At 33.9% G+C, this 22,421-nt stretch overlaps 1 protein-coding gene and 1 long non-coding RNA gene across 27 annotated transcripts in view; one reads left to right on the forward strand and one right to left on the reverse strand.

The window, feature by feature from the left end:
• LOC136845133 (neuronal acetylcholine receptor subunit alpha-7-like) overlaps window positions 1-22,421 on the forward strand; it is a 514,118-nt gene that overhangs the window by 415,197 nt on the left and 76,500 nt on the right. For 10 of the 26 annotated variants that reach the window (XM_067115030.1, XM_067115042.1, XM_067115028.1 and 7 more), the window contains one exon: window positions 2,952-3,038. The exons of 7 other annotated variants lie outside the window; for them this stretch is intronic. In XM_067115030.1, the coding sequence (XP_066971131.1) occupies window positions 2,952-3,038 (87 nt within the window). Of the gene's footprint in view, window positions 1-404; window positions 492-777; window positions 865-2,951; window positions 3,039-8,764; window positions 8,852-22,421 lie in introns of all 26 variants that reach the window. 9 more of the 26 variants (XM_067115041.1, XM_067115034.1, XM_067115050.1 and 6 more) reach the window with 3 other exon arrangements.
• The window catches only part of LOC136845137 (uncharacterized), a 582,337-nt gene that overhangs the window by 299,860 nt on the left and 260,056 nt on the right, over window positions 1-22,421 (reverse strand). The gene's annotated exons all lie outside the window — the stretch shown is intronic.

Genomic DNA, 22,421 nt, shown 5'->3' on the forward strand with positions numbered 1-22,421 from the left:
AACCTGTGAACTTAAACGTGCATATGCGCGTAAAAATATATATATATGCATATAAAATATATATATATGCATATAATACATATGCATATATATACATAAATATATATATTTATATATATAAACATATATATATAAATATACATATATATATACACACTGTCCCTAAAGATCCTAATTCCCGTAAAATAAGGATAAACAGCAGACATGACATTCCTAAAACCCTCTCCGTCCACGCCCCCGGTAGAGCCCAATGCTTACAGAGTCGTTCCTGCCAGAAAGCAGTATTATTCCCGTTTTCTGTAATGCGCTTTGCTGCCCACAGAAAATGGACCCTGCTTACTTTGAATGTGTAAGCTCTCGATGTTAACCCATCATATTTCTTTTCTTTTTTTACTGTCTCGTAGGTGTGACTGTACTGCTTTCCCTCACTGTCTTCCTTGACATGGTAACTGGGTCTATGCCGACAACCAGTGAATCTGTTCCCTTAATAGGTAGGCACCAGCGACGAAAAAAAAAAAAAAAAAAAAAAAAAAAAGGAAAAATCAAAGACGCCAAAGAGAGAAAAGTGATTCATGCCATTTCACCATCATCAAGTAGTACTACAATCTCTTGATGCGATTTAAAGAAACAAAAGGAAGAGTAAAAAAAAAAAAAAAAAAAAAGAAAAAGAAAATCGTGTTGTGCACCACTTGATCCTTTCTTAGTATATTTTTTAAACCAACATACAAGTTGATTTTACTCTCTTACTCCACTCTCTGCATCTGATTATTATTTCAGGGGTTACCATCTTGCTATCCTTGACTGTATTCTCAAACATGGTGAATGATACCATGCCTACAACAAGCGATGCCGTACCACTTCTAGGTAAAGCCCATTCCACCCGGGTCACCAGCAGCATATCAATATCATATATATATATATATATATATATATATATATATATATATATATATATATATATATATATATATATATATATATATATATATATACATACATATATATCTATTTATGTATGTGTATAAAGGAGTGTGTTTGTGCACATATATATGTATACATGTAATTATATATGAATTGTGGGTGTCTGATCTTGGTTTTACATGTGTATACACATATGTGTATATATGTGTCATGTGTATATGTATACATATATAAAACGTGTGTGCGTATTTGTATAAATCAAAGACGTGTATAGCTACCCACAGTAATATATATATAATTATATAAATATATATATAAACACAACATAACCTCGTATATACATAAATACATATATATACATATATATACATATATATATATATATATATATATATATATATATATATATATATATATATATATATAGACGAAACTGTTAAACCCATCGAATGCTTCGGATCGATTCAAAGTTTCACTTTATATTCTATGTTGCCCCCTCTCCCGGGCCCCCCATAACAACTTATATTGCATGAATAACCCAAAAAAAAAAAAAAATCCCGCCCCCTTTTTTCCTGTTGCCATGGTAACCATTGGCGGGCACAAATCTTCTGCTCTTAATACTACTACTACTACTATTACTACTACCACTGACTACTGTAATTACTACTACCACTGCTATTACTACTACTACTACTACTACTACTACCATTTTACTACTAAAACCTCTGAGTTTTGCAAACGTGGCAACAGTGTCTTCAAAGAGTACCATAGTCATTCCATACTTGGAAACCAGAGGGGGACGATCGATCTCAGTCAATAGATTTATATATAATTTGTTATATACCTTTTATTTACACAGTTATTCTAATTCGGTTGTGCGTCATCTGTCCTTTCTTCATGAATAGCTCCCAGAAGACTAAAAGAAAGAAAAACCAATGAAGATCATGATAAATAACATAACTGACCTGCAAGTGACGCGTCTTAATATTGTCATTGTCATTTCTGTTAATATGATTACTGTTCTCATTGATTACAAAGTCTATAATATATACATACTATATTCGCATTACACGTTCCCATTTTACTGTTATTTTGTTACTAGTCTCATTAGCTGACGCCTCTTAAATGAGAGATAAAATGAAAAGCAACACCCATTCACATAACTTTAAAAACTCAATACTGCTGCGTTATCCATCACGCAGCCTATTAACTTTTTTTAATTTTCTTTTTTTTTTCTATCTCTCTCTCTCTCTCTCTCTCTCTCTCTATATGTAGCGTGCGTTCCGTTCCTTCCACATCATCAACGTCACCATTCATCGTCACGGTCACGGCCATCGCACCCCTTTCTGCCATCTCTTTCCATCGTCATCCTATAACCACCACATTAATAATGTACATACAAAACCTTAAACACGTTCATTGGCCCCTATGGCTGTTGGGCGGGCAACTGCCAGGCTCTCTCGCGCTGTCGCTCGCTCGTCACCAAGAGACTTAAAAATTTTTCAGGAATCATGTCCCGATACAGGTCACAGAAGATTGGCTACTGGTTTTGTTTAGAGAGAACGGCCTGCAATGCCTGCCTGACAGCCATAAAACTTGTAAGCTGCAGTCCCAATTAACCCGGAAGCATTTAGAAAGAACGGTTAAATGAGACTGCACGCCTGGGATTTGAGAAAGGAAATTAAAATAGAATAAAAGCTATAACCATTCTTTCCGCTGAAGAGCGGAGAGAATACAATCTACAGCCTATTTTCCCATCCCGCCCTTAACCCCTGCTGATAATCAACATCCAAAAAAAAAAAAAAAAAAAAAAAAAAAAAAAAACACCACCACCACCAAACAATATAAAATAGACTAAATAAAGATAGAACGAGAAAAGTAACAAAAACACCCCGAAAGTGTCTCACAGAAAAGGCGGGCAGCTTTCGCGGTTGTTTTTTCTTTTTTTTTTTTTTAAAGCCCGAATAACCTTATTTATTTTTTTTTTTATTTTCCATCACTGACGTGTTTGCCATCCTTGTCTCTTGCAGGGGTTACCATTCTCCTCTCCCTGACAGTTTTCCACAATCTGGTCACTGAGACGCTGCCCCAAGTATCGGACGCCATGCCTGTGCTAGGTAGACACTGGTGGTAGAACATTGACCACAATGCGACCTATACTACTACACCATTTTATGAATAACTTCTCTCTCGCCTTGGGTTCATCAAATTCCACCGCCAGCCAGTTGCGAGGAAGTCGTCAGGTTATTCAGTTGGGACGGAGGATGCCGAATTTTTCCGCTCTGTATGTTCTCAGACATTGTTTTTCTGTTGTGATATCGATTGCATATAAGACCGTTTGCCCGGGCGTACGCATGCATATACATATACATAGCATACCAACAACAGACACACATAGCTTGTGTGTGTATGTATATATATATATATATATATATATATATATATATATATATATATATATATATATATATATATATATATATATATATATATATATATATATATATATATACATATCAATATATTTATATATATATATATATATATATATATATATATATATATATATATATAATTATATATATATGTATGTATGTATGTACATACATATGTATATATGTATATATACATATAGCTGCAAACACATTTTGATCTTGCCAAAACAGCCACAAAATTGCTACACAATGACATAGGCGCACACAGAAATACAAAAAAAAACCAACAAAAAAATTTTGTCGTAAAATGTGTACAATGCAATTAACGTAAACACCCACACACAACCACAACACATACGTACAGTGACAAACAGCCACACCAACAGCTGTTCGGGAACTGACGGCAATCCGAAAGGGGATGAAGGAAAAAAAAAAAAAAATCCAGAGCCACAGAAAGCAACGAAACAGGCGGACCCCTGATGAACCCAAGGCGGAAAAAGGAAGAATCGAATATCTAATTTGTGTAATTTCAGGTGTCCATAACTATTGATGTCCCACCTCGCTGTTTTTTCCAGTGTTATTAAATAGAATGGATGATGGATGTCTTACATCAACAACATCAACAACAACAACCACAAAAAAAAATTGCAAAAAATTTTTTTTTCATTTGCAAAAAAAAAAAAAAAAAAATAATCTGATGTCGTATGGCTTAATCTGTGTGTCACTCAGCATGCTAATTGGTGTTGAGGAAAATGAAGCTGCTTAATAGTGATTTATTCTCTTTTTTTGTCAGAAGACAGACCTCCAACCTCCAAACCTGTAACTTATGACCCGCCGCGTAAACTCGATCTGATGTAAAAGGGAGAAATTATAGTGAATACGGCTCAATATCTTTTTTTTTTCCAAGAAAGAAAGAAAGAATAATTATAAATATGACATGATAAAGAAATGATCTGCTTTAGATTTAAGTGTAAAAAAAACTTTTTTTGTTTGTTTATTTCTGATGAATATGCCGTTGTTCCCTCCCTCCTTTGACTGTGTACACGTAATTATATAAGTTGATTTCATGTGTTTTTCTTTTCTTTTCTTTTTTATTTTCACTTAGTTCGTTTCTCCTTCGTTTACGTTGCATAAAGTATCGTGTTTTCTTTTCGCAGAATCTTGTTACTTTCACCTAGTAAGCAGCTAATTGATGTTTCAGAGCATTCAGTTGAATTCTCGTACAATCTAGAGCGAATTCAGTGATTTCCTGTTGCTATTTGTCCTTGTATTAGCTACTAAAGGTTCACGGGTCTGCAAGTGTTCATTCAGTGGTGTGTATAAGCTTGTCTTCGTGAGTGTGTAGCGTTGTTAACTAAGTGTCACATCCGGTTGCAACCCCTCTGTTCGCAAACAGTCAACTGACATAATTATTATCTGTCTGCATATTTGTAAAATGTACGTATACATAAATACATACATGCATGCATAATACATACATGTATACATACATACACAAACATATATATATATATATATATATATATATATATATATATATATATAAAATAAATATATTACAATATATATATAAAACAAAAAATTCTCTCTAAAAAATTCTCTCTCTCTCTCTCTCTCTCTCTCTCTCTCTCTCTCTCTCTCTCTCTCTCTCTCTCTCTCTCTCTCTACTCTCCTACTCACTACATGTTTTTATTTTCATAAAATACCTAAAATCTCTACAAACAGTTATAATTTGTTGGACATGTATATAAATAATATGAACACCCCATTAGAACTGTATAAGGCCAAAGTTTAATCCCATGTTGACAGGAAAGGTAAAACATCATTTTGGAAACAGCAATACAGAAAAACGGTAAAAATCTATGGATATTTTTTGTGAACAATCCGTTATTGCATACACACCCTATAACAGCAAAACATATAGGCTATACACTTAATTGCTAGTTTTATATATATCAGCAACAATTCAACTTCAAGTGATTATATAATTTGCAAAGCCTACTGAAAAAGAGACTGTTATTAAATTCTATTTCCATTGATCATTATGTGAACTAATACTTTAGGGAGTCTCCCTGTTCTTGTGTACTAAATGATAAGCCATTTGATGGTCACAACAGGCACTGAATATACCAGTAGGCTATGAAAAGAATGTTTATTATCATGAGATTCCACGTGCTCTACTGTACATGTCCCAGAAGAACTGATTCATTCCTAGAGGTTTCTGAAAACACGACAGCTGGATAAAATGTAGTGAAAACATTTCAAAACTGTCAAAAGGTTTCTGCAATTTTCATCTTGAAAAAAACAAAATATAGTGAATACATTTCAAAACTGTCAAAAGGTTTCAGCAATTTTCATAATGAAAAAAAAAAAAAAACATAATATAGTGAAAACATTTCAAAACTGTCAAAAAGTTTCTGCAATTTTGATCAAGAAAAAACAACAGTTTAACAGTTTTTGCAAGGTTTACAAAAGTTACATCATTTACGAAAACTTCAAGATTCACACGAGGTCACGAGGATGCAAGACTTGATAAAGTGATAGTAACTATGGAAAGCATCAGAAAACCATTTAGACAGTGCTGAAATTCCAGGAATACCCACAAAACTATATGGACACCCTGATATGAATATTACATGTAAGAATTTGAAGACCCCTCGAAAGGAATTAAATTCATGTATGTGCCAGACCCTTCTGATTTTTCACTGACAGCTACTAATATTTACAGAAATAAAAATGTAGTCATCACTTTTCAGAAACCTTCCAGAAATAATCTAACAGTGTGAATGAATACAAAAGGATAACTGGATTCAAGTCTGTGGCGATCATCACAAGACAAGAAGGTATCAGAATCTACGACAACGCTTATACTACCTGCGACGCCACTCAAAAGTGATCTGGAAAATGTGTATCACTGCCAGAGGACTTTAAATGGTTGTTAACTCATTATGGTTTCCTCCAAGAGGTGTGGAAGCATCGCCAACGTTATGGAAAACTTTGTGAAAGCTGGACGGACATGCAGCGAAGAAAATATGATTTGTAAAGTGTTCCTGAGACTCTTCGTGAGCCTCTGGGAAGTTATAAGTGCTAAAGACATGGTTGAAAAGATTTATAAAGTTCGTGAGTCTCTGAGAAGTTTTATAAAAATCTTTGAAAAGTCAAGTTGAGTTACGACTGATTGTGGTAGGACAGAGGACTTATGAAAAAATGAGTGACTGTGAAGAACTGGTGAAAAGTCAAGTTGAGTTACGACTGATTATGAAAGGACAGAGGACTTATGAAAAAATGGGTGATTATGAAGGACTGATGATCCTGTTTATTTACTACAAGGTGTAGTAATACCCCTTAAAACATTCTGCAAAACAGCTTACTTGTATACAGCAATGCTCATCGATGTGAACTCTGAGATGGAAGCCCGTGATACTGGAAGCAGTTTTCAGCCGACAGTGAAAAAACAATATATCCCAAGCAGTTAACATTATATCGTTTCCAAGAGGATCTTTCGGTTGCACCTGAAGCAAGAATGACCGCAAAGGACCTCCTTACATCTGTAGTAATATATAACATTCTTTTGCAATATCACAAAAGGTGGCTAACATTCCATGCCTACGGAAATGCAAGATAAAACAAAACAGTATTGACTTCATAACGACTCAGAATAGTGACTATGAAAAACAACACGCACGAAGTGCAGACTTGATTCCACAGTCTAAAACATACAGCTCAACAGATTAATTGTAATAACAAGGTCCAGCTCCAGGTAAAAAAATTCGACTGAAAAACGAAAAAGCGTAATCCAAGACGAATCCTCACAACACGTACCATATACCATTCTCATATTGTGATAGCCACATATTTCGAAACATTGTATACATACATACGTACACATACACACATAATATATATATATATATATATATATATATATATATATATATATATATATATATATATATATATATATATATATATATATATATATATATATATATATATATATATATATATATATATATATATATATATATATATATATATATATATATATATATATATAGTATATACTGTATGTACATATGTGCGTGTTTGTGTATGTGTGTGCAAACAGACATAAACAAAATAAAATACACTCATTAAGCTCGAACATCACATCATGCAACAGCAAATGTAATAAGCAATAACATGTCTAATTTTATACCGACAACCCCAAAATAAGAAAACTTTCCGAAGTGTCACGCCCAACTAAAAGCAATGACCTTACACACCCGTCAACCTTTTCGATGTTTCTAGTGTTGCCAATGACAAGAAAAACCAAAAAAAAAAAAAAAAAAAAGTCAACCCTCCAAAAACTCCCCCAGTCCAAAAATACTTCCCGCCCCATTCGTTCCCTAACCCCTCGCCCCTCGCCCAACCAACCCAGCCATCAACTCCCTCAGGCTATTATGTACCTTTTTTAATTATTGATTATTATTTTTTGATTTCTTGTGTCGTTGCTCCTACAGGTATGACCGTTCTTCTGTCCCTTTCTGTCTTCTCTTTAACCATATCAGAAATATTGCCAGTGACTTCCGATGCAGTGCCGCTGCTAGGTTAGATTTTGAGACAGTCCAGTTGTGGCCGGGTTGAGACAGTCCAGTTGTGGCCGGGTTGCTAGCAACGAGAGATATAATTCTTTTTTTTTTTTTTATGACCTGAACTTTTAACAGAATCTGCATAATTTAAGTCTTCCTATATATATATATAAACATAAGCCGCCTCTCCTTTCAGACATTAGAGGATAGGTCTCTAGGACACATTTTATATAAGCTCTTTTTTTTTTTTCATAATGGTCTTTTCTTATTCAAATTTCTCTTAAGAGTGCAAAACAGAAATGCTATTGTGATCCAGATGTTTAAAATCTTTTGTAATTTGAAATACTTTATGTGTTCCATAAAAGCTCGCCATACTTTTAAAAGAAAGCAATAAATTACGCCAAGTTTAGTTAAATCTCGTCAATTCTGATTTCATTCTTCTCCTCTCTCTCTCTCTCTCCCTCTCTGTATCAATCTGTCTTCCTCTCTCTCTCTCTCTCTCTCTCTCTCTCTCTTTTTTTCTCTCTCTCTCTCTCTCCCTCTGAATATCTTCTGACCTAAATATCCAAGTGCTGATTCATCGTCTACCCAATCTATCTAATCTGTGACTTCTACCTTTATCTAAAATTTGCTCTAGGTCAAGTAGTCCATGTTTCCTAATCGCACCATCAATTCACAATGTTTCGCTCTGATAATAATGATAACCTCTTTACACATATTTATATATACCATAGATAACATCTCTTTAATATAATAAAAAGATAATCTTATGTGTCCCCCTCTTCTCCATATAACGGTACGTGTTCGGGACGTGGCCCACCCACGCCCCTCCCACAGGCGTGACTGTCCTGCTCGCTCTCTGTGTCTTCTCTCAATTGGTAAACGAGACACTACCCCAAACCTCGGACGCCGTTCCGCTTCTAGGTCAGCTGACACACCCACCAGACCCATCCCCCGCCCTCCCCTCCCCCCATTCCTTTCCCAAAACCCCCCGACCTGTGTACTACCACAAGCCACCCACTCCCGCCATCCCGTTCCTCGTCCAAAGACCTGACCCAACTCGCCCTGATTTTCCCTCAGTCTTCCAACCCAGAGTATACTCCTATGAAGTCTTTGCGCCCCCGCCCCCGTCCCCACACACAAACCCCCTCCCCGCCCCCTCCCGAAAACATTCCAGTACCTGAATATTTCGTTCTTCCCTCCCTCGGACGTCTGTGTTGATTATGCGACTACTGCAATTCCCAGTTCACCATTCTCCCCCGCCCCCGCCCCCTTAATCCCATATCGAAAGAAGGAAAAAACTGAAACTTTGTTGAGGACATCTATTTATTTTTAAGCGTTTAACCTCGGTCAAATTTGCCGGTGTGTTTAAAAAAAGACTTAGCTGCAGTGTGTTAATCAATTTCTGTTTTGCTTTTATTAACTTCTCATTTCCTTCACATAAGCGTATTGTCAAGACAATGCTTTACTTTCCCGTGCATTTTCGGGAGATAATTAACCTGCAACAGCAAAGCCAAAATCGAGACGAGGCTGACCCACCAATTGCATCAATGGCATTCTTCCCGCAATTCCAATATGGGATTTACGCCAAGTGACTTTGGTTTCTGTGGTAATCCTATTCATAAAATATCATTTTCTTAATGTGTGTGAAATTTTAGCCCCTTAAACGTAGGTTAAACTAAATACTTCATAATTAGGCAAAAGAGGCTTACTTTTGTTCCTTTAAATTCTCATAAGGGAGTTGATAAAGTCACAAAAATTTTTCAGCTCTTTTAAACTTTCAAAAAAAAATCTCGCAAAATGTTAGATTCATTTAAACCACGGTCATTGACTTTATCCCTTGTTTTTAATGTTCCTGACTGGGAAATCATCATTTTTCAATAAACTCAAGGCAATGCAAATACAACTTTCGTCCCAGTGCAGACAATTACAGTAGAACACTGGCCATAACTGAGCTGATAAAAAAAAAGAAGTTTTTAACCACATTATCCAATGCTTGTATCGGCATTTAAACTTTCTGTTCACTAGGCTTTAAGTCCATTACTCTACAAAATCCTGTGCAAATGCGACAACATAATAGGGTAATCAATCAGATCATTCGGCCTAATCATGCAACTGCTTGTAACCTGCGATAAATTTAGTTTGAAAAGCATTTATCAAGTAAACGCCCTGTTGCTATTAGCATGGCCACTAAATTTGCATTCCTCTAAGACAATTGACCAATAGACTTCACGTATAGACGCATATAGCTAACTATTCATGAAAAACTTAGCATATACATTTTTCATCTGAGTTCAACAGTGCTTCAGTATGCCAGTGGAAAGGTTTGAATATTACGGATCCGGAAAGTATTGCCATTTTTTTTTTTTTTTTTAGTATATCTGAAAATTAGAACGAGTATATACACGCCTAAGTTAAACTGAACTAATTTTGTTCGCAATAGTTTAAAATTACATATCAATTTAAAAAGTCTTGCCTTGAATAATAATAAAAAAGAATTATGTTTTCTGTATGGACTTGTCTAGTCAATTTTAATAGTACTTATATTTGAATGGCGTCAACGAATTTTTCCACCCCAGAACTCGTTCAAAGCTGAATGTTAATTACTCCAAATCCCGAAGGAATCAACAAGACTGAAGCAATGGCTCTCATTGGACGAATGATTAAGATGTCGATATCAGCTCAACTCTCTTGCAAAGGAACAGTTATTATTAACAATAAGATAAAGCACTTGACTAACCTAATTGTACCCGCGAGAGTAAATTACCATAAGAAAACAATCAATAACATCAACCACATAAATCAAATTTATTTCTAAAAAATGTACTTTTGTTCCTTTACCCTAACAGGTGATCAGTTTTTTTTTTTTACAGATTTTTTGTTGTTGTTTGGTTCACTTAATAATCGGAGCGTGATAATTAAAACCACTGGGCTTTCACGCCCGACCTAAAAGGTGAACAGGTGTAAAACCCGTGTGTCTATTGACCCCTAATAACAACCAGTCAAAAGTTCTGCTTTGTTCCCCTCCCCGTGAAAGAGCAGTTGGTAAACTTGACCGAGGAAAAACGAATCGACCTGTGAAATTTTTCTCTTTCTCTCTCATGGACTGCTTGGACTCACTGCATCTTCTCCTGTCCCCTTTCCTTAAACGTCGCCCTGCCAGCTCAACAAAAATTCGAAATTGCTTTTGAACTATGAAATTTCACACAGATTGTGTCTCTCTCTCTCTCTCTCTTTTTTTTTATTGTTAACGACAGTATCCACGATTTTTTAAGATCGTCCATGTTTCGTAGCATTAATTATTATCATTGTCACTTGCACTCCTCTTAACTAATGCCATCACTGATGCCCCTCACTACTCTCAGTGTGCTAATTATTCACTTCAATTCCTTGAAAGATTGGAAGCAAAATATAAGATTTAAAACAACATAAAATAATGGCTGTGTATATGTTTTTAAGTGCTGTAAGTAATTAGGACTTGGTAACTTCCTTTACGATACTTTTAAAATATCTTCTCTGAATAAATAAAAATGTTTGTAGGAAACATCTTATTCATGTAAAACATCTGCATTCTATGTAGTCGTGTATGTGCATATGTACGTATGTATGAATTTCATATATATATATATATATATATATATATATATATATATATATATATATATATATATATATATATATTATATGTTATGTATATATAATATATATATATATATATATATATATATATATATATATATATATATATATATATATATATATATATATATTATATGTTATATATATATATATATATATATATATATATATATGTTATATATATATATATATATATATATATACAGTATATATATATAAATCGTGCATATGTATACATATACTACTTTACATATAATAGATAGATAGACAGATAGACATATTTTTAACAAACTGTTTATATAAAACCTACTCAAAACACTTCCTACGCATAATTACGAAAACCATTCTAATGCTTCTCAGAACTATAAAGGAAATGTGGTAATGTAAACAACTCTGATGAAATAACTGGTGTTTCTCGATTATAAATTCGTAATTATAATCTTCACTCTATCACTAATTCAAATTTGTCTGTTTCTAAAAGTGTAAAACGGAAATATGTAAGAAAGTGCGCAGTGAAAACAGGAATGGCTCCCTGCGTTTTCGTTAAATTTACATCTAAGATAAATATTCAGTTGTATTTAAGCAATTAAAAATACCTGGATCACATGCTACCAATGTCGCACACGTGAATTATATATATATATATATATACTTTATACTTCTAGTCGAAAATATAGATACAGTTTTAAGTGTGTGTATATGAATATATATATATATATATATATATATATATATATATATATATATATATATATATATATATATATATATGTATAGATATATGCACATATATACATACACATGAATATATATATATATATATATATATATATATATATATATATATATATATATATATATATATATATATATATATATATATATATATATATATATATATATACATATATATACTATACATGTATATGTATAATATTACGTATACATACATTTCGGAGTAAAAGACAAGCTTCTACATTTAATAATTCTGGTAAATCCCCATTTCTACTTAACATAATAGTTTACCTGATAGTTACTCTACTGTTATGGTCCCAACCTAAGTTTAAAAAAAAAAAAAAAAAAAGGGCAGGAACGCGGAAGCATCGTCCAAAAACGCTTGCTGAGAACCGAAAATGTTAACCAAAAATCTGGCAACACTCTTTGTCAGGGGTAGATGGGCGTACGGTGAACAAAAAAATTGGTAGTGTTTTCACAAGAGTTATGATTATGAACTAAGAATTAGTAATGAACTAACAAAAAAAAAAGTCACAACACGTGCATATAGACAGAGCACGGGTAAAATAAAATTGGCTATGTACCGGTCACAATTCACAAAATTCTATTCATATTCCTTTACTTATTTTTGTTATTTTGGAAATGCCTGGAAACTTCTGTTATTTATATATCATGAACCTGACGTTGATTCCTAAATTGTCTCAAAATTCTATTTCGAAGTTTTATGGAATTTTATGTTGACTGCTGTTGCAGATTATTTAATTTCTTCCATATTGTGTTGTAGTTTCCTTTATTTCAAGTGTGATGTTAAAACTAGTTTTTCATTTAGACACTTGTATATATTTCTAAAATTTAGTGCCTAATGATTTAGCTACAATTTGCACTCCTGACTTACCATTATTAAAAACTAATATAGATTTTTCTTTCGCTAATTAGGATATACAAAAAAGTGAGTATGCCACTTATATTAAGAAGAAAGCAAGCAGAGAAAGCAAGCATAGAAAACCCCATTCTGTAATTTACATGATGCATCTAAGATAAGTCATATTTCTATGACAATGTGTATATTATCTCTAATTTTGATGGGTAATGTCTAACATTTAATTACGTCATTTTAAATTCTGATTTGTAAAAGGAAATAACGATTCAGTATACATCATACCTGCAATTTTAACATTAACATTAAAGACTGTAAAAGCTTTGACTATGAAATGTTAAAAATTATTTTTTGTAAACATTAACTTCGACTTTCCAGCCGTTATATACCTTGCTTCAAGAAACTTCAGTAAAAAAATAACGTTAACTTCGTACTTAACAATATCTAAAGTAATTGTGACCGGTATATATGAAATCTTATATTTTATTTATATATATATATATATATATATATATATATATATATATATATATATATATATATATATATATATATATATATATATATATATATATATATATATAGTCACATATATATATATATATATATACATATACATAGTTAGATAGATATATATACAGATATAGATATCTATATAACTGATTTTGTATATACAAGGTCATAGTTAGACAGATCAATAGATCTTCTAATCAAAGTCTGATTTTGTTCAACATTAGTTAGAAAAACACAATTGCGTAGAAGCAGACATAACCACATTCGTAGCTAATTCCTATCAGATCCAGTTTGTAATGGTAATTATTACTATAATGAATCGACAATATACCTCCGGATGCAATTCCTGAGATGTACTGTATATTGGTATTACACCAGCAACAGTTTTCTTGTCTAATTAATTAACCAGTAAGTAATTTGGGTGAGGGAAATATAATGATATTATTTTCAAGAAAATTCTATGGTTAGTTTTTTAAGATATGGCGTCCCGCTATTTTTTTTTCAGGGAAATTTCCTGGTACTCGGTTACATCTCGGGAAAATGCCTCCCGGATAACACAAGATATAATAATCGGAACATTTCTATCATACAACGCGTCATGGCGGCATTAAACATTTCAAGACGCGTGTGAATCAGAGACATATATATTTCTTAAATCACCAAAGAAAATCTATTGCGATTAATTCGATTCATATATCAATCTAATATAACGGCATATCTAAATACATCAAACGTAAACTAATAAGAGCAATCACCAATAAAGAATATACAACATGAATTTCAGGCCATTTAAATCATACACAAGGAATCCTGAGTACATTTAATAAATTCAAATGAACTGTGACTTATTAAATATGAGAAAAACCGGATTTGACATTAAATTTCACTTAAGTTTTCGAAACTCTCCACGACAAACGTTCTGCTGTGTCTCGTGTTTATTCTAAATCCCTGATGTAGAAACCGTTTTAAATCTTTTCGGATATTGAATCAATCATATCTCTAACCTAAAATAAAAATTTAAATAAGGTCCTAATTTGTGCAGTGAAAAAGAGTTAAATAACTAAATCAAGGGCGTGTAACTAGGAAAGCACATTTTTTTTAATCATCTGTCAGGATAAGATAAGTCGTAATTCGATATCATTTAACATTTAATACTTAACCAACATCTTTCACCTTTCTAAGTAAAAACTTCTCGAAACAGATCCGAAGAAAAAGTCAGTCTTTCACTCGTGTGACTTATTCAATACACAATGACATTAAAAAACGGCACAAAGTCTACCTTTAACATTCGGGCCGACTTGTATGTATATTTAGCATACGCACATGTTCATGCATATGTACATGTGCGTCCAGACACAAGAGTACAGGTGCAAGCGTCTGTATCTACACAATTACAAACGTAAGTCTACACATGGATGTGTGTCTTGAGTGCGCAGGCGCACGTGTGTTTATATAAAAACTATTTTTACTTCACGAGTGAATACAAAGTCTTTCCCAAATCCCACTGGCGAGGCGTTAACTTTCGCACTTGTTGTCTGAATAGGTCCAGAAAAGACACTGATGCTAGCCAATCTCGGCCCTTCCCGTCAAAATCCAACAAAACTACTTGATTCCAACGGGTACTGCATACTCATCCCCCCTTGTGTTGTCACTTATGTCCTCCCCTCTTCATGTGTTGGATGTGATTAATTCCCTGATCATAAACGTGTTGAAGTGTTCTGTCTCCACTGTTTCCTGAACACGGGGAACGTTGTCATTAAACCAGATCTCTAACGTTGCAAATGGAATGCAAAGAGACAAGTGAAACGGAAAGGCTCATTTTCCCAGCAACCTTTCACGAGTCACTCTCCACAAGCATTACATAAAGACATCTCTTCACGAATTCTCCCCCAAAGACCTAACCTTTAATCTCCCCGTGACAAGCATAAATTCCTCTTTTTTTCCCCCCTTTCCAAACGACAAGTACTAAACACCCAGCCATCTGTGAACGGAAACTTATCATAATTGTGGTCATGTTCAAAACACACTGGACAGTACCTTTGAGTATTTTTTTTTGACTGTCAAAACTTGTTTACTATAACACTTGCTCTTAATGGAGACGAAACACCAAAATGGATGTAATCTGAAGTTTTCGTTCTGATGTAATTTGCTTTAATCAATTTTTTTTTTCCTTTAGTTATAGAGTTCATAATAATGAAATTAAACTCCTCTTTCAGAATTCCTGTTTTACGCCCCAATCATATCAACAACTTGATATCACTTCCACAAAGCATACTTATTACGGTACCGTATAATTTTCTATATCTGCATTCATTTCCACCCCCCAAAAAAGGCTACCGTCATCAGCACGATGGAAGGAACTCATGTCCCGGTGGGTTATATACGAAAGTTGAGGCATCGTCAGCGTCATTACTTTTGTGTTTGTCACACACAGATTCAACTGGACATAAACTTCCCATAATATCTCCATTACATCTCATTTTCCTTTTTCATTTTTCGCTACATTTTACCTTCCGAGTCTACTTCAACTGAAAATTATTCTCTCTCTCTCTCTCTCTCTCTCTCTCTCTCTCTCTCTCTCTCTCAACTCATGCTGCTAGGCATGAATTTCAATATCTCTCCTGCCAGAAATGTTCCTTCATTTCTTTTTAATTCTAAAAGTCTTCCTGCCTGTCCTCCTACTCTATTACAGTACATCAAATCGACTGAAACCGGGATTTTGTAACTCGAGGGTAAAGCATCGCTCGAAGATGTTAATTTTCTTGTTTTTACACCAATGCCGTATTCGTGAAAATGTTAAAAAAAAAAAATCATTTCCTCTCATTATTATTCCTTTACCATCTTCAGCACTGCAAAGCGAGCTTCGTGTCAGTCTGTTTTGAGAAAAAAAAAATGTTTAAACCGATATATTTGGGTACGAGACCTATCCGAGTACAACTTTCTGCTAAACGAAGCAACTAGAAATGTCAGCAACAAATCTGTGAAACGACTAATATCTTCAGTTATTTGCAGAATTCTTCCTTTTTCCCCACAATCACTGAGGTTCTTAATACATAAAACAAATATACTCACTTGCGTACCGTATATCCAATATACATATACATATACATATATATATATATATATATATGTATATATATACACACACAATTCATACAAGTCATAGACATCAGATTACACGAAAACAAAAATTTACAGGTATTTTCGCATTTCCAGCATATATATACATATATATATATATATATATATATATATATATATATATATATATATATATATATATATATATATATATATATATATATATATATATATATATTACATATAGTTTGTGTATACAATTCAATGTACGTACGTTCACATGCATGACAAGCAGATGATAAGCAGTGTCGTTCAGACGAACGGAATATGCACTACTTAATCAACAGGGAACGAAATACAAATTTACCATACATAGCTTCTGTTATTGGCTAAGAAACTCCGCCATTCAAGTTCAAGCCTTTTTTTCTTTTCTCATTACGTCCCACACCAACATTAATAACCTATATACACTAAAGGAACATCACAAATAAGTCTTGGGTGAAAAATCTCTAAGTCAAGGACCGATAGCAGATCTCCCAAGTAGACAGTTTATAATTTTGTTGACTCTCTCTCTCTCTCTCTCTCTCTCTCTCTCTCTCTCTCTCTCTCTCTCTCTCTCTCTCTCTCTCTCTCTCTCTCTCTCTCCCATTTTTTGTATACTATAAATTGTGTAGGCAACTAACAATGCTATATTTTCAGTTTTTACTATTCTCATTTTGAAATGATACAAAAAAAACAACAATACCAGTGGCAGAATGTACCATTACTGTTATTTAAGGCTTCTAGCGCATATGTAAAAATAAATGATTTAATTCCGTTTTTTCCACTGCAATTATAACTTACTTTTGTACTGCAAATTGTATGACAACGACCGTTAAGCTGAAAACTCGATTCAAGGACACCCAAATCCGTCCGTCACTGGCTTTGCGAAACTGACGTCCCAGCGATTAGAAAATAGGCTTTAAATATTCACACTTGCGTTGATACTGATACTGAAGTGTTAATTGTGATGTTGGGAATAGTTAAGATTGCAAAGTCTCTGAAGTATGTTAAGCATGTGGGGAATGCCAGCGTCTGACTGCAGTTCTGTACTTTTGAATTCTCTCGAACATGGGAGTGACTGCTACGGAAATGGCAAACATGCTGTTTGGTCTGCGCAAAAAGCCACCTACAACTTCAATCCGTTTGTCATTCATTGCCACGCACTGCCATCTAGATGCTTTATATACGTATGGATCAGATACGTGGACGCAAGAATACTTACTCATGCACAAATACACAAAAGTGAGTAAACACAGAAACATATTCAACTGTATCCATATCTAGATCCATGTCTATGCACAAGCGTACAGTATACACATGTAAAATATGTATTAACAGAAAGTATACACATGTAAAATATGTATTAACACAAAGTATACACATGTAAAATATGTATTAACACAAAGTATACACATGTAAAATATGTATTAACACAGTATACACATGTAAAATATGTATTAACACAGTATACACATTTAAAATATGTATTAACACACAGTATACACATGCAAAATATGTATTAACACACGACACTAACATTTTCCCCTGTCTTCTTTCAGATGTAAACATAATGTACACATCTAATTTTTTCACATATACTACAAGCATGAGCTCATTCTACTCACATTACCAGTAAGAGAAAAATTTACGAATGTCTGAAATAAGCAATGATTTTTTTTTCAATAAGACAAAAATTCTATCTTTCTATAGGTAATATCTTAGTCCTATTATTATATTACCGAGTAGGATGATACCGCTATAAAATTAAGATATCTAGGGGGGACGGTGGTGCGCTAATTCTCTTAAGCAAGAATATTTCCAGAATAATTCAATGGTTTTTTTTTTCTTGTCTGAATTCTAAAAACAACACTTTTAACTATGTAATGCAGCGAAGGTGTACTGACACTCATCTCTGTAAACCATAAGGTGTACTAATTCTGAAGATATCATTATTGCAGGTTTTTTTTAATTAGACTTCTGTATTTCTAAAGGATGTTCAGATAAATCTTCAGGTCTGATGTCTGACTAGGAAAATGAATAACGATCTGCATGCATCTGTTTATATAACTAAATAGAAAGCTATGATTCTTAAATCCATAACAATTGTGTCTTTTCGCCGTAACGATAAGCAATCTGGGATACCTTTAAACCTACTAACAGAGTGTTGGAAAATCATATACACAGCCATTTTACCATGTTTCAAGTGAAAAGATTATTAGCTTTGTGTTTGCCTGATTTCAAAGTCTTGTTTATAAAGCTACCCGTTGGTTTTATAAGGAAGAAAGAACGCTACTTTATGTGCAGGAGACCCATTACTCCATATACAAGACATTCTGTACCCTTCTACTTCTTCTTTTTTTTTGTTCTCTGTTGCATGTGGAAAGAAGGCCTGCCCTGTTCAGCCTACTGGCTTTTTTGCTTTTGCAATATGATATATTTAGAGGATTTCCTTTGTATTCTCATCCCATTTGGTTTGGACTAATCATGATGCTCATTTATACAAACATACTTGTGTATATGCATACGCCCGCATGCGTATGTCGAGGTATGCGAGCGCATCATATACACATTTATAACCATGCATTATACATACATATTGTATATATCCATGTATATCATATGTACGTATATGCGGAACTTATATGCCCTTTATACATATTTATGGAAAATCCAGGACTTGTATAGCAAGACCCCCCTCCTCCCCTTTTTATACATGTAAGTGCTTGCGCATGGGACCACGTCGCCTCTCATACAGCAGCGTGGAATACTTTTAAGTCTCACTTCTCATGGGTAGCCTTCCTTCTTCTCCCCCTCCCCCCTACATCTCCCCCCTCTCAAACCTAACAGGGCGACCACCAGGGAAGGGGAAATTGACTGGTTATATATATATATATAAAATAGTGCCTACTCTGCTTTCTTCCTATCTTACCTTTATATATATTCGTATATATATATATATAATTTGCATTTTTGCTTATGATAGCAATGCTGTTCTAATGTTCACAGAAGCACTGGAGCTGAATGACACCACTTTGGTTTGCATAGGTCATGATATATATATATAATATTAGTACTGTTCTATTTATAAAACTTCTAAAACATAATATGCATAGAAACCATTCCCAAGCGGGTTTCCCCAGTACGTGGAGAGCCCCCCCACCTCCCACAGCGGTGATGATGTTTCTGGTACCACATTCTCGGCGACAGGCGGTGGCATTACAATTCTACCTTTTTTTTTTTTTTTTTTTTTACCTTTTTTGTTTGCAACCAGCTGATGATAATGTACTGACCTCTGTTTTACCGGAATTGGCGCACGTAAACTGATTGATATCCGACCTTCCCCTTTTATTTTTTCCTCTCTTCGTTTGTCTCTGTGACCTCCGCATCTCTCTTGCTCTTTCTGTTCTCCACTTTCTCTGAGCTGACTGTTGCCGTCACCAAGTGACGGACCATTGTACCAAAATGTAATTCTTAAAACTTTTTCCTAGTAACGACAATCTCAATACTGAACGCCAGTGTATTCTGGTCTAAACCATAAACGTCCCTCCATGCAATATGTACACCAGTACTGCTTCTTCATGCGCGCTATATTACCTCAACGGCCGGCAGCTATTTTTCAAGCCATCTTTTTTCACAGTTCCGTTGCTAGAGATTTGTCTTCCACCATATGCTAAAAACTGCTTGCTGAAACCCTGTATACCCCCGCCGCCCCCCCCAACCTCCACAAATACGCTACTACTATACTTTTTTGTGATCGATACTCAAACCACAATCGCCATTCCCAGCTATGATCTCAACTCTCTTGTCCATGCCTGAAAGAGCGGAAAGAATGCTTCACTCACTGTAACTGCTTTTTTTTTTCATATATATACATATGTATCATTTTCTAAGCTGTTATGATGTATGTTGACATTCCAGAACTATGCATTGAAACCGACAGCAAATATGAATAGTACATTAACGGCAAATATAAATGCCTCGCATCATTCACACTTGATGCTCTTTTTTGGACAATAATTTTTGTTCTGAAGTCAATTGCCAATATAATCTATAAAACTAAATTATTCATTCTATATTACAGTACATCCATGGGTCGATTAAAAAAACCATCTGTTAAATGGCTCTAAAACTTCAATCCAGACTTCACTTTCCAAGGTCTGTACAAATACCCCAATTTCTCTTCCAACAAACTCGATCCCACCATCAGTGCAACGGGACTCTGGCGCCCAAAGTTTGTTAATGACCGTAATGGCGGGTCTTTTGTGATTACCAATTCAAAAGCAAATTCCAAAATATCTCAAGAACAACGAGAGCCAAAACGACTTAAGAACTGATCTAGAGTTTTTTTGTTTGTAGTGATCATTACCCAGTATCGCCATTTTCGAATCGTAACAGTAACTGGCAATTGATATGATCTGCAATAATTGAGACCTTTGATGCTTTGGGTCAACACGTCACGTTATTCTTAAATGCTTTCCTCTTCCTATTAGCAGTTTAATAACACTTTTTGATATCTGTGTAAATATCTTGATAATCATAGTGGTAAAAATAAGTTTTCCTTAGCACATTTCATAGCCTACGAAACTGCCATACTTTAGTGTTTTACTCATCACTAGAGCCTGTAATCAAGAACAGTTAACAGAATGTACCACAATCGAATGGAATCATATTTATTTCTTAACGTTCAATAATCAAATGAGTACTACTATACAGAAAGAAACTACACTGAAACAGAAACACGCACAAAAAAAACGTCCAAAATTTGTTTCAGCAGATCAACATAGACATTTTCTTTTTTGAAGAATTTTTAAACACAATAGTAAACACCTTCAATGAAGAATAAAATTAAACTATAAAATCTCACCCATTCTACATCAAGGTAATGATAAGATCTTTTAGACTTCACTGCTGTATTTGCAACGTTTCCTAGATAAATGTAAGCTGTGCTCAAATCAAAATGTTATATCTCCTATCATTTTATAATTTAAAAATTAAGATTGTCATTATTGAAATCGTAGCCTCATATGAAAAAAAAATTCGATAAAGGGGAAGATAAAAAAAAAATCGAGAGAAGCCCAACGATATGACAAACTGTTAATATAATTCTTTCTGTCACGGGGTCTAATAACCAAATATCTGAATTCATCACGATCCCAAACTGTCAATATATGGACTTGCATCATACAACATACACAACTTCAGCTACCCTCTGAAATAAGCCTGTTGTTCATTATGGCCAAATGTTATCATAAAAATTAGATTAAAATTAAATCATGTTTTTTCTCGCTGTTAATCTAATGACAAAACCTGACAGATACAACAATATTGCTTCATAAACCACTGCATTTTGAACAGTTTGTTTTCTAATTATAAATATATCTAAGATTTTTCCTTCCCAGAATAAGAGAATGAATTTATAAAATTCGGTGTTAAACATACTGGACTTGCAATACAGATGGTTTAAAAAAAATAATATAATCCCATGAGAGACAAGCTGGCTATAACTGAAGCGAAAATAGGTTTAAAACCAAAAATCAATTCAACAGCAAATAAACAGCAAGTAACATGAGCACAATTATATCAGGGAATCTCACGAGGTTAAAAAAA

Source organism: Macrobrachium rosenbergii, chromosome 13, assembly GCF_040412425.1.
Source record: "Macrobrachium rosenbergii isolate ZJJX-2024 chromosome 13, ASM4041242v1, whole genome shotgun sequence".
NCBI classification, from domain to species: domain Eukaryota; kingdom Metazoa; phylum Arthropoda; class Malacostraca; order Decapoda; family Palaemonidae; genus Macrobrachium; species Macrobrachium rosenbergii.